Source organism: Engystomops pustulosus, chromosome 5, assembly GCF_040894005.1.
Source record: "Engystomops pustulosus chromosome 5, aEngPut4.maternal, whole genome shotgun sequence".
NCBI classification, from domain to species: domain Eukaryota; kingdom Metazoa; phylum Chordata; class Amphibia; order Anura; family Leptodactylidae; genus Engystomops; species Engystomops pustulosus.
The window spans coordinates 36,569,354-36,584,364 of record NC_092415.1 but is presented as its reverse complement, the minus strand read 5'-3'; the positions used below and the strand labels follow the sequence as shown (position 1 = coordinate 36,584,364).

At 43.1% G+C, this 15,011-nt stretch overlaps 1 protein-coding gene across 3 annotated transcripts in view; it reads right to left on the bottom strand.

The window, feature by feature from the left end:
* ZNF704 (zinc finger protein 704) overlaps positions 1-13,625 on the bottom strand; it is a 63,252-nt gene extending 49,627 nt beyond the window's left edge. For all 3 annotated transcript variants that reach the window (XM_072151644.1, XM_072151646.1, XM_072151647.1), the window contains exon 1: positions 13,380-13,625. In XM_072151644.1, the coding sequence (XP_072007745.1) occupies positions 13,380-13,604 (225 nt within the window). In that variant the 5' untranslated portion in view covers positions 13,605-13,625. The remainder of the gene's footprint in view (positions 1-13,379) is intronic.
* Positions 13,626-15,011: the final 1,386 nt, after the last annotated feature.

The following is a 15,011-nucleotide window of genomic DNA, read 5'->3' as shown; positions in this document are numbered from 1 at the left end:
TCAGCTACCCGGCCAGCCGACAACTCTTCCACCTTGCCGGCCACCCGCCGACTCTGCTACCCTACTGGCAGGCTGCCGACTCCACGTGGAGACACCAAAAGAGCAAGTAACTTTATTATTTTTCCTCTTTATATATGTACCGTATATTCCGGCGTATAAGACGACTTTTGAAGACAGAAAAATCTTTTGTCTTTTCTGGGGTCGTCTTATACGCCGGTAATCCCGCCCGCCGTGTATTCACGGCGGCGGTCGGGTCGCGCTGCATGGAGAGGGCTCACGGGCTGAGCCCTCTCCATAGCGGTAAGTCTTTGCTGCATATTGCAGCAAAGGCTTACCGGTAACACCCGCGATCGGTGCTAGCATACTCACCCTCCGGTGGCCCCGATGTCTGCGCGGCTCATCTTCAGTCTTCCGTGCCGTCTTCTTTCTTTTGCCGGACGCCGCCATGTTTTTCCCCGGAGCAGAAGAAAGAAGACGGCGCGGAAGACTGAAGATGAGCCGCGCAGACATCGGGGGAGCAGCACAGCACATCGGGGCCACCGGAGGGTGAGTATATAAGTTTTTTTTTTTTTTTTAATGCTGGGCTGGGCTGTGCTGTATACTACTGAGGGCTGTGCTGTATACTACTGGGGGCAGTGCTGTATACTACTGGGGGCAGTGCTGTATACTACTGGGGGCAGTGCTGTATACTACTGGGGGCAGGCTGTATACTACTGGGGGCAGGCTGTATACTACTGGGGGCAGTTCTGTATACTACTGGGGGCTGTGCTGTATACTACTGGGGGCAGTGCTGTATACTACTGGGGGCTGTGCTGTATACTACTGGGGGCTGTGCTGTATACTACTGGGGGCAGGCTGTATACTACTGGGGGCAGGCTGTATACTACTGGGGGCTGTGCTGTAATGGTAATGTTGTTGTTGTATGCCTTATGTTTATGAGCGACAGTTTTCCTGCTATATACCTGCATGTCATAAAAATTTAAATTAAAAAAAGGACCATGTTAAATTCAAATCTGTTTTTTTAAAATTTTTACCGGTGTTTTGTATGCGTTGGAAAAGGGGTAGTCTTATACGGCGAATATATCTTAAACTCTATATTTTAAACAGGAAAGTAGGGGGGTCGTCTTATACACCAGGTCGTCTTATACGCCGGAATATACGGTATATATATATGCACAAACACAAATATAAATGCATATATATTGTATGTGTGTTTGTGAATGCTGTATGAGTGTTTATGGTGTGTATACGCTGTATGTATATGCTGTATATGTGTTTATTTGTAAAGTGCTGCCGAATTTGATGGCGTTATATACGCAGGTGGTACGCTGTATCTATTTTATACTACATGGCAGTACACTGTATTCATTATATACTATGTGGCGGCATGCTGTATCTATCTTATACTACATGGCGGTACGCTGTATGCTTGTTATACTACGTGGCAACACGCTGTATCTATTTTATACTACGGCACACTGTATGCATTTTATACTACATGGCAGCACGCTGTATCTATTTTATACTACATGTGGCCATTCTGTATGCATTGTATACTACATGGTGATACGCTGTATCTATCTTATACTACATGGCGGTAAGCTGTATGCAAGTTATATTACATAGCGGCACACTGTATCTATTTTACACTACATGGCGGCATGCTGTATCTATTTTATACTACATGGGGACATTCTGTATGCATTATATACTACATGGTGGTACGCTGTATCTATCTTATACTACATGGCAGTACGCTGTATTTATTTTATACTACGTGGCGGCACGCTGTATCTATCTTATACCACATGGCGGTACGCTGTATGCATGTTATACTACATGGCGGCATGCTGTATCTATTTTATACTACATGTACTACATGGCGGTACGCTGTATGCATTTTACACTAGATAACGGCACGTTGTATGCATTTTATACTACATTGCGGCACACTGTATGCATTTTATACTACATGGGGGCATTCTGTATGTATGTATTTTATACTATATGGCGGTACGCTGCATCCATGTTATACTACATGGCGGCACGCTGTATCTATTTTATACTACATGGCGGTACGCTGTATCCATGTTATACTACATGGCGGCACACTGTATGTATTTTATACTACATGGCGGTAACACTGTATGCATTTTATACTAGATGGCGGCGCGCTGTATGCATTTTATACTACATTGCGGCACACTGTATGCATTTCATACTACATGGCGGTACGCTGTAGGTATTTTATACTACATGGCGGCACGCTGTATGCATTTTATACTACATGGCGGCACGCTGTATGCATTTTATACTACATGGTGGTGCGCTGTATGCATTTAATACTACATTGCGGCACACTGTATGCATTTTATACTACATGGCGGTACGCTGTATGTATTTTATACTACATGGCGGCACGCTGTATGCATTTTATACTACATGTCGGTACCAGGATCTGGTCCTGACACATTTGGTCCCTGATATATTACATATATGGGGGGATGTCTCTCTATAGCTCGCCTCGGGCAGCAGAAAGGCTTGGTTCACCCCTGTACAATACCCTATATTGAAATGTGTAATTTTATACTACTCTAGTCTTACCAAGCAGTTGCCTTCTAACAAAAAAAATCACCTTACTAACATTCCTCTACTTTAAAGGACTTCTTATATTTTTATGGGTTGTGCGGTTAATACAAATTATACATACAAGTCATCTGCCGGAGGCCAGTAAAATAATAAGATGTTACTTACCACTGTCCTTGTCCCTCTGGTACTGCCATTCCCAATCTTTGCTCCTCTCCTCTTACTGGTTGTCTCCCTACACCGCATGACCTTTTAAGGGTTTTTAGTTTTATTAGTTTTGTATTATTATTTTTCAACTGATCTTCGTCTTTACAAAATCTGCTCTGGGGTCTTAATTATTATTATTATTGTCTGTTCTGGGGTCTCTATTTTTCTGTCTAATCTGGGGTCCCAATTATTATTTTTACTTAATATTATGTATACAAAAATAATAATAATTATTATTATTATTAAAGGCTCTAGTGACCGGGCATTTTTAGCGAATTTTCGTAAGCAGCTGTCTAAGGGCCATAACTCTTTGATGTAGTGGGTTTTTTTGGGAAACAAAGAGCTAGATAATCGTAATGAAAGTTTTAAACTTTTTTTACATTTTTATTTGGGGTTAAAAGTGGAAAAAGTATTTTTTTGTAATTTATAGTACCGTATATACTTGTGTATATGCCAAGTTTTTTAGCACAAAAAATGTTCTGAAAAACCTCACCTCGGCTTATACACGAGTCAATTAAAAAAATAAACTTGTATACTCACCCTCCAGCGGCTACGTTGTTCAGCGGGGCTCCCCGATGTTGGCGCAGCACCTCTTCTGTCTTCTCCGCGGCTCCTCTTCTGTCTTTGGAAGATAACATGGCCGCGCCCTGCAGGCTTTTACAGAAGACTGAAGACAGAAGAGGAGCCGTGCTGAGCATCGGGGCTGCCGGAGGGTGAGTATATACGTTTATTTTTTTTAAGTGCTGGCTGGCTGTATACCACAGGGGACTGGCTGGGCTGGCTGTATACCACAGGGGGCAGGCTGGGCTGGCTGTATACTACAGGGGGCTCGCTGTATACCACAGTGGGCAGGATGGGCTGGTTGTAAACTACAGAGGGCTGGGTGGGCTGTCTGTATACCACAGGGGGCTGGCTGCATACTAAAGGGGGCTAGCTGTATACTACAGGGGGCAGGCTGGCTGTATACTACATGGGGGTGGCTGTAAACTACATGGGGCAGGCTGGCTGTATACTATATGAGGCAGGCTGGCTGTATAATATATGGGGCAGGCTGGCTGTATACTACAGAAGGCAGGATAGCTATATACTACTGGGGGCTGGCTGTATACTACATGGGGCTGGCTATATACTACTGGGGGCTGCCTGGCTATAAACTACAGGGGTGGCTGTAAACTACATGGGGCAGGCTGGCTGTATACTATATGAGGCAGGCTGGCTGTATAATATATGGGGCAGGCTGGCTGTATACTACAGAAGGCAGGATAGCTATATACTACTGGGGGCTGGCTGTATACTACATGGGGCTGGCTATATACTACTGGGGGCTGCCTGGCTATATACTGGGAGGCTTTGACCAATGCATTTCCCACCCTCGGCTTATACTCGAGTCAATAGGTTTTCCCAGTTTTTGGTGGTAAAATTAGGGGTCTCGGCTTATACACAGGTTGTTTTATACTCGAGTATATACGGTACATTTTTTTATTTTATTTTCAAGTTAACTCAAAATGAACATTATTAATGAATTCCCTATTTTGTTTTGGTTGGTTTGATATGTAATAAGTAAAGTCTCGGGCAAGCGGGGTGACTTTTTTTTATTTGTTAATATTTTTTGTGTATGTGTGTTTTTACTTTATATGCCCCCCATGAGGTCATAATAGACCCCTGGAGGACATTTTCACTTTTTTTTAATTTTAACTTTATTTTTTTTTCTTTTACAAGTTTTGCCCTGTAACTGGGGCATCTATAAGAGCCTCAGTTACAGGGGAAAGGTCCACCTGTCGCTGGTGATGCTAATCAGAGCTTTACTGGGTCTAATTAGACTCCTCCTGAGACCCAGGCGGCTCTGTTCCTCTATGAAGTAGCGCAATGCTGTAATAAACTGCATCTCCCTTCTCCCTAGGGTCTCCAGGGACCGGGTCCTGCTCCCTCGGCCAGTGCGGAAGCAGTAGAAGACAGCAACGTTTAAAGACATCGCTGCACAGACAGGACCTGCACCCGCTGATGTCTAAAGTCAACAGGTGGAGGGAGACGAGTTCATCTCTATTTATATAGCACCATCATATTCGAAGGATTTTGCAGATTGTGGGGGACATATAGAAATAAAATAAGACATTACAGAATATAAACATAGTCATATGGAACAATAGGAGTGAGGGCCCATCTCCCATTACAATCTGTGTCTATCCATGGGTAACCATAACAATGGAACTTACTCCATTCTTCCATGCAGTTATCATATCTGATATGTAGTTATCACAAGATGCAGTCAAGGAGGTGGGGTAGCTCGACCACACAGTCAAGCAACCCGGCCTCCTGACGGATGTTTCCAGGGCCCACCCCGCCTCTTGCCTTTAGTATGCACTGCCCTATCGGCCTCCTACACTTGACGTCTCTGCGGCTTGCCAAAGTACTCATGTATGCACAGTGCACCTGAGTTCTGGTCCTGCACGTACCTATCCGGATCGCAGGAGCACTGCGCAATCCATAGAGTGATGTTGGATGGAGAAAGTGGGCCGGTCTGTGCATAGAAAAGGTAGTAGACGGGCTGGGCAGTGTAATAGGCCAGCAGGAGGCAGGATTGCTTGACTGTGTGATTGAGTTACCCCATCTCTATGGCTGCATCTTTGGCAAGAATAAAAAAAAAATTTGGCGAAGTGAAGTAAAGTTGCCCACCTATAAAAACATGCTCGGAGGACTTTCTGGACAAGGTACTGTTTGTGGATTGGGCGGGGTTTATGCGGTGACAGGTTTCCTTCAATTTAGTAAATCAGGTTTGTGGAAACTACTTTAAGTAGAAAAAAATGGAAAAAAAGATTCTGTACCCACAAATCAAGAAATGCTGGCACCTCAACCTGCGCAGTTGCTAAGTAGACAAAAGACCAACTTGCCTTAATGTCAACCTGTGAATGTCACTACACACGCTGAGAGTTATCTTATAAGTTTAGTCAGGGATGGAGAATCTAGCATCTCACAGATGATGCTCTGCTCCATCAAGTACAAAGTTTCTCCCAACTATGACATTTTTGCTGAGGTTGTTCACAGATGTCTTTGGCTTTTTCAGCACATGTCCACACTTGGCCCATGTAAATACCAAACTCACTCATAATAGGATGGCCCACACTGTGCTCCTAAATAAAGAAAATCAAAACACTGACCATGCATATATCAAAAAATTATCCACAACTTACCATACTATGAGTCCTGCATATAAATACTACTGTATAAAACCAAAAATACTACAAAACCATGATCTGATAAAAATAAGTTTGACATAAACGAACAGAAGTATCACAGTGTATAATAACAGTGATCAAGATATCACACATGTTCCCTAGCGGTACAGAAAATAAAAGTGAACTAAAGTTTTGGAAAGCATTACATTTTATAAAAGTTAGTACATTTTATAAATATTTATAATATGTAATGATTTATTGTGTAAAAACCCATACAATTAAAAATACACAAAATGGTCTAAATAGTTACCTAAATTTCTATTAGAGTGCTTGCTAACTCCCAAAGAAATGAAATAAAATGCGATCCAAAAGTTACATATACAGGCGGTCCCCTACTTAAGGACACCCGACTTACAGAAAACCCATAGTTACAGACACACCCCTCTGACCTCTGGTGAAGCTTTCTGGATGTTACTATACTCCATTGCAATGATCAGCTGTATGATGTCTGTAATGAAGCTTTATTCATAATCCTTGGTCCCATTACAGCAAAAAATGTTTAAACTCCAATTGTCACTGGGGCCAAAATTTTTTTTGTCTGGATCTACAATTATAAAATATACAGTTTCGACTTACATACAAATTCAACTTAAGAACAAACCTCCGGACCCTATCTTGTACGTAACCCGGGGACTGCCTATACCTCAAAAATAATTAAAACACTACCTTATCCTGCAAAAAAACTGAGTCACAAAAAAGGTATTGCTCTAAAAATATTAATATATATCTATTTTCCTTAAACTTTTTTTTTTTTGCGATAGTAGTCAAACAGTCAAACATCAGAAATACTGTACATACTTGATGTCTCCTTAATCGTACTAAACTTTAGATTAATTTTTCATGTAATTTAGGGTGCATTCAGACGAATGTGTGCAGGGTCAGACTGGCCCACCGGTATAGCGGGGAAAATACCGGTGGACTCCAACACATTTAGGCCCCGACCCCTGTCGGGGTTGACTCTGCCTCCAGTCGCCACTGGCTCCGCCTCCCGCTGCTGACTCCGCCTCCCGCTGCCGTGCCATAAAAAAAAGCCATATGAAGGGGAGATGGGGGCCCACAATATGAGGGAGAGAACATGTGGTCCCACAGGATGAGGTGGGCCAAAATATCAAAGAGAGATGAGGGGGCCACAATATAAGAGAGAGATCCACAAAATGATGGAGAGATGATGGAAGCCCACAGTATGAGTTAGAGATGAGGGGGGCCACAAGATGAGGGGGGCAAAAATATAAAGGGGGGATGAGAGGCTACAAAATGAGAGGTAGATGATGGGGGGCACAAGATGAGGGGGGGAGAGGCCGCAATATAAAGGGGAGATATAGGGCCACAATATGAGGTGGATATGAGGGGCCACAATATGATGGGGAAATGATGGGCCCACAATATGAGGTGGAGATGATGGGGAGCACCAAAGTGAAGGGGAAGATCACAGGACCACAAGATGAGGGGGAGATGAGAGGGGCCACAATATGAGCCACAAGATGATGGAGAGATGAGGGATCATTATATGAGGGGAGAGAGAAAGGGCTACAATATGAGGGGAGGTGAGGGAACACAAAATGAGGGGGAAATGAGAAGCCATTCATGTGAAGGAAGGTGAGGGAGGCCACAATATAAGTGGGAGATGAGAGGCCACAATATGAGAGGCACAAAATGAAACACTATGAGGGTTTGAGGGGCCGCAATATGAGGGGGGAGATGATGGGGCTAGAATATGAGGGGAGATGAGAGGCCACAATATGAGTGGGTGATGAGAGGCCACAATATGAGGGGTACAAGAGAGGTCACACTACAAGGGGTTGAGGGGCCACAATATGAGCGAGAGATGAGGGGCCACAATATGAGAAGTAGATGAGGGACCGGGCCACAAATTAAGGAGGAGATGAGGGGCCACTTTATTAGGGGGAGCTGGAAATTGAGTTTAATAAGAGGTCCTGCCTTATGCTATATTTATTTTTATTATTTTATCAAGCTGTCTGAAAGTCAGAATATTCCTAGTTGCTCATGGCAACCAATCACAGCTTTCATTTTACCAGTGATCATGAATATTTTAAAGGGGAGCTGTGATTGGTTGCCATGGGCAACTAGAAATATTCTGACTTTCAGAAAGCTTGTTAAATCTGCCCCAATGAGATTGAATTGCATATTGAAATGCATTTCAAGCGCAACATGGAAAAACCCTTGTTGCTACTTACCAAACATAAGCATTTAGCTCTAATCATCGGTGTTCACTGAGGAGATTCTTTGCATGCTTTGGAAATCTATTTTAAAATGCAATTTAATTAAGGTACATCTTGTGGACTCGGTCTTGGGCTGCGTTCACACTATGGGGGTCATCTATCTTTAGTCAGGAAATTTGTGCTTGTCTTGGTTTGGCCAGGTTTTATTTAACTTTTTTGATTCACCTTAGAGGTTAATATGTCGGGCAGCTCAGTCCGTGGAGTTTTGTGACTTTTTATCAAAAAGTTCTATAAAAGTCACAAAAAAGTAGCAAACTCTTCTGCAACCCCTTCTAAAGTTTTTCTAATTCCTGTGCAGGACTGCCGTTTCTGACTATTTTAACCACGATTTGTGACAAAATTTTTACTTTTTCATAGGTCCACATTTGGATCAGACACAAAACTGTGGAAAATTTACAAATGTGGCAAAAAATTTCGCAAATATTAGAGAAAAAAAATCTGAAGATAAATGACCCCCTATGTGTCTGAATTGCATTTTAAAACATTGCAAACACAACATGAAAATGCAACTTAAAATACACGTGCGTTTTTACCATCATTAACACTGATGGTAAGTTTTGTGATACATTGTGCATTTGCTGTGTTTCAAAACTCCATTAAAACGCATTATGTGAATGCGCCCAAAGACTGTACAAGTAATATTTCCATGCAGCAGTAGGTGGGCCCCCAGAATCAATTTCACTGGTGGGCCCTAGACCCCCCAGTCCGACCTTGAATGTATGCATTCAGTGTCAGCGCGATGGAGATGAGGAGGGATGAGCTCTGGACACCCCTCCCCCCTCCATTGAGAATCATGCGTAATATGGCGAAATATAGCATGTCTTATATTTCTCCGTGCACAGTCACAGTGCGGTAAGACAACATGTCCTCACCACGTGAGCAGGCACCATAGGCGTCAATGGAGCCGATATCAGTTCCCATTATGGTCGTGTGAATGAGCCCTTATACTGTAGGGTGCACTGAAACAACAAGCAGTAGAATACACATTTTTTTTTACTGTTTCCCTGCAGGATAGCGTTAATAAATTTTTATCATTATATTACCTTGACCCTAAAAATTGAAGGTATTTGAAAATATGAATATTACTGCAAAAACCAAACCCTCATATGTGTATGCCTAATTAGAAATAATAAAGTGCTAAAAATAATAAATGTCTTGTGGAGGTTAAGTAAGTAAAAACAAAAAAATGGTGCCTTTTCATAGTTTAATATAATAGTTTAAATGGCTGAAAAAAGACGCATGTCCATCAAGTTCAACCAAGGAAGTGAAGAGATTGGATGAGGAAGGGATTTAGGGAAACAATTCTATATAACGGTGGCGGTAAACCTTTCAGCAACTGAGTGCCCAAACTACAACTAAAACCGACATATTTTTTGCAAAGTGCCGATGCAACAATTTAAGCAGTAACTTATTACTCCCTGCTCTGTCACAAGTTTAAATTGTATAGGCACCTGAGGACACAATACAGTAGAAAGGAGAAGAAATTTGGATCATTATTGTAGCTTCCTTCTAGGGTCCTGGGCTGCCTGTGATTGCAAGAGACCTTGAGTCCTGTCTGGTGAACCCTGCCCTGGGGTGATGGCAAGGGTGCCCACATAGAGGGCTCTGAGTGCCACCTCTGGCACCCGTGCCATAGGTTCGCCACCACTGCTATATAACATAACCATCAATGTTATTTAGGTGTAAAAAGGCATCTAGGCCCTTCTTGAAGCTCTTTGCTGTCCCTGCTGTGACCAGCGCCTGAGGCAGGCTATTCCACAGATTCACAGTTCTTATTGTTAAAAAGCCCTGTCGCCTCTGGTGATTAAACCTTGTTTTCTCCAGACAGAGACAGGGCCCTCTCGTCTTTTGATTTAATTTGGACCATTCATATATTTATATAAATTAATCATGTCCCCTGTTAGTTGTCTCCTTTCCAGACTAAATAAAACTAATTGTTTTAATCTTTCTTCATAACCGTAACCCTCCATACCCCTTATCATTTTTGTGGCTCTATGTTGAACCCTCTCCAGCTCCAGGGCCTCCCTTTTATGGATCGCTGCCCAGAACTGGACGGCATATTCCAGGTGAGGCCGGACCAGTGCCTTGTACAGTGGTAATATTACATCCCTATCCCGAGAGTCCATACCACGTCTGATACATGAGGTGTTAATAAGTATAAGGTGTTTATAAGTATAAAAAAGATATAAACAACAGAAAAACACATAATAGGTATTCAAATGTCCACAACAACATGGACTATAAAATAACCACAATATTGATCCCAACCAGTGAATATATGAAAACCATTGATGACACATAGGGTGAGCAAATGAGACCCAAAATCGGATCACTGAAAACTTCAGCTCATCATGCAAAAAAACAAGCCCTCGAACAGCTACAGTTTATGTATCAGGGAGCAATAAAAATAACATCAGACGTACACTACATGACAAATGACAAATTAGACTTTTTAATGATTTACCACTTTATTTAACACTTTACAACATCTTCAGCCACTTGTACTCTGCAGCCTACATGTTTTCTCATGTAGACTATGACAGCTCCTTCTATAGCCTATATCTTCTCTTTCCAGAGGACTCAAAATAGCTCATTTAAGCCAAATTCTTAAAAATCTCATAAAATTTCAGCGTAGAAGAGGTTTTATTGGAGAGAAGAGAAAATAGGCAATAGATCAAACTGTCGGAAAATTTCTGTGACCAATTTCTCAAAGAACGGCCCACTGCAGCCTGTATAAAAAAACGTGCAGGTAACAGAGTAAGAATGACTGAAATTTTTAATAGATTTTTTTTGGGAAAAATGATCATGTGTCATTGGCTTTTAAGCCGTGTTAGAACAATTGCAAAATAAATACTAAACCTTTGAAACAGGCATATGATAATAGGGTGAAAAGCTTCTATAACCCAATTTTTTGCTGCTTTCTTCTCCTTCAGTGATCAGCATTTCTAAAAGCATTCTCAAGTATATATGCAGAAGATAGATGAGAGGAGGCCAAAGATTAACTAGAGAATACTATCCAGTGACTGTACGGAGTTAAGTTATTAGACACTTTATCAGCTTCTCCTTATCTATCAGCTTTTATCTTCAAGCTAGAAGTGAAGCCAATAATAAGAAAAAAAAGAGAAACTTTTTGTCTTTGATAAAGTCTATTAAAAAGTTTACCATCATTATAAGCAATGGTCACACTGCTCAATTATTCTCTATGGGACTGCTGGAGATACAGTTTGACTCTCTCCAGAGGTCACATAGCCTTATTATAGCACTGCACCTGTATGATTGTTGTTTCATCCTGACTGGGGTACAAGGGACCCCTTTACTCATGACTGTGGTGGTTCCGGCGATCCTGTGGATAGGGAATGAGTGTGATTAGTAGAAACACCTTTTTGACGACTGCAACAATTTTGAAACTTTTTAAGACCACAAAAGTTCCGCAAAGTTTTTGACTCCATAATCTGAGGAGAGCTCAGGCTCACAAGAAAAAATGTGCCCAAAAATAATGCAGTATAACCTGAGCAATGGAGAATGGAACTAGTACAAAACCAAAAAGTTGGAATATGACAAAGATGTGAAACCTCTTTTGGAAGACCACTCTGCAATGAAGTAGCGATCACACTGTATTCTTTCTATAAGACCAGTTTTGGTGGTTGTCTCAAAGAGGTTCCCTGCACTTATCACAAGACTACTTGTACCTATAGAGAGCCCGACAGGTAGTGACAAGCTGTGTTCTGGTCTTACAATGGGGATAATGGTGGCAAACTACACCAAATCCTCTTACAAATGGTCCGGCATTGCCATCCATGCCCCATATCGTTTGTCATATGCCGCTGCTTCATCATATTTCATTCATAATCTAAATTCAGATCAGATCCTGCCCCTTAGCTTCCAATATTTATTACCTAAATACAATAAAACCCCTTTGAGACGCCCAACAAAAATTTCACTGAAAAACCTATAATAGGACTGGTCTTCTCAAAGAGAGGTTATGTTGTATTAGACTTTTTATGTCGAATTCTTTTCTCACATTCTATTCAATCTTTTTATAATTCTATCTGTGCCTGAGAAAGCTGGGTGACGTGCCCGACAACACAGGGGCTGTCAAATTCTAGAAACAGATGTAACTTATGAACTGAGACGACAACTTGAGGATTTCTAGGTCTCCTGTATGGGATCCATGCTGGGAATTCTCTTTGTTATCCAGTGTGGTCCTTCCACTGACATAACATTAGCATGAGTCCTGTGTACCAGTCACACCCACTCCGTGCATTCACTCCGCACTTCTATTATCATCCCCGTTCACATTACAAGAAGCTTCTATGGATATTTATCACATGTGGGAGGCAGTGGGGGTTTGACTTAGTAAGACTGTACCCCAGGGGTGAGTCCTGGGGGTGCCACCGTCACACAAAGAATCACATGTTACCATATAGTATTACACTGCGGTACCTTCCCTATACAATGTATATACTGGGCATAGACAATGCTGGCATCATATCTGTATACATTGTGTCGATTCGGCTGCAACAATCAAATCTGATCATAAAAAATAGCGATTTTTTTACAGGGGATTTGTATTCATAGCAGTATTTTCTCAACTTGACGGAAGGGGCATCGATCATTGTAGATTTTCGTGAGATTGACAAGGATTGCCTTTAATTGCTTTGTTTACGGGGGCATCAGAGACAATACTGTGCCAATCACTGATGCATCAGATGGTTATCTCTAGATGGCACAGAGGTGACTCCCTGGGGGGCTGCTGTCACACAATGACCCCCCATATGACTGTAGCCTACAGGGGAGGGCATGGGTGAGAGCCTGGCACCCAGCTCTGGGTGAGATACAGCCACTGGCAGGGCACGTGTTTCTCTCTCCAGAAAAGGGGGTGTGTGAGGCTGTGCCAGTGCTGCATGGATGGAGCTCACCCCCCAGATGTGGGGCACCCCTGGCAGGGATGAGGGGGCACAGGCAGCACAAAGCCTCATTAGGTGCAGATCAGTAAATCTGGAGACATTTCTCTACATGACGAGAACTAGTTCCCTTTGTTACAAGCAGAGAAACAAGCAGCCTGCTGCAGCACATGGCTACCCGCGCACGCCCACTCCTGCCGGGCACCCACCTGGTACGGGCACCTCACAGACCGCGGGCACGGGGGTCTCAGTGCCTCCTGCTCCTGCACAGCGACCTCGTCCTCCTCCTCCTGGTCCTCGCCACGTCCGTGCCCTCCCGGTGACCCCGTGCCCAGCTCCGGCGGCGGCTCCGTCATGCCAGTCTTGGGGGCAGCCCTGCCAGTGCCCAGCTTGTTGCCCAGCACGGAGCGCTTGCTGAGACGGCGCGGCTGCATGTTCTTACCCGGGACTGTCCTGTCTCCTCCCCCTCAGGTCCTGGAGCTGTCAGATCCAGCACCTCCCCGTGTGCGGTACACCCCTCACTGCCCGGTAACTCCTGCCCATCAGCCGTGACCCAGAGGAGGGGGCACAGGGCTCCGGCCTGCACTCCGTACACACATATCTACACGGTGCGGTTATGCCCCAGCACCTGGTGCAAACTATAGATCACTTACAAACTATCCGCCTCATACATCGCAGGTGATCGAGATAGTATGTGGACATCAGGCTCGTCAGACCCTTCTATAACTCAGTACATTCCCTACTAATAGCTTTCTAATTGTAGTATGCCCTACTATAAGTACAATATACTGCCCCCTCATAAATATAGGCTGCCAACCTGGACCCTTCTATAGCTTTACTGCCCCCTATGAATAGTAATGTGTAAGGCTAGATGCTTCTATATCTATACTGCCCCACTCCTAACAGTAATCTGCCCCTGTGATAATTATACTGCCCCCTACTAATAGTAGTCTGCCCTGTGATAATTATACTGCCCCCTACTAACAGTAATCTGCTCCTGTGATAATTATACTGCCCCCTACTAATAGTAGTCTGACCCTGTGATAATTATACTGCCCCCTACTAATAGTAGTCTGCCCTGTGATAATTATACTGCCCCCTACTAATAGTAGTCTGCCCCTGTGATAATTATACTGCCCCCTACTAATAGTAGTCTGCCCCTGTGATAATTATACTGCCCCCTACTAATAGTAGTCTGCCCTGTGATAATTATACTGCCCCCTACTAATAGTAGTCTGACCCTGTGATAATTATACTGCCCCACTCCTAACAGTAGTCTGCCCTGTGATAATTATACTGCCCCCTACTAATAGTAGTCTGCCCAGTGATAATTATACTGCCCCCTACTAATAGTAGTCTGCCCTGTGATAATTATACTGCCCCCTACTAATAGTAGTCTGCCCTGTGATAATTATACTGCCCCTACTAATAGTAGTCTGTCCCTGTGATAATTATACTGCCTCCTACTAATAGTAGTCTGCCCCTGTGATAATTATACTGCCTCCTACTAATAGTAGTCTGCCCCTGTGATAATTATACTGCCCCCTACTAATAGTAGTCTGCCCCTGTGATAATTATACTGCCCCCTACTAATAGTAGTCTGCCCTGTGATAATTATACTGCCCCACTCTTAACAGTAGTCTGCCCCTGTGATAATTATACTGCCCCCTACTAATAGTAGTCTGCCCCTGTGATAATTATACTGCCCCCTACTAATAGTAGTCTGCCCTGTGATAATTATACTGCCCCCTACTAATAGTAGTCTGCCCTGTGATAATTATACTGCCCCACTCCTAACAGTAGTCTGCCCCTGTGATAATTATACTGCCCCCTACTAATAG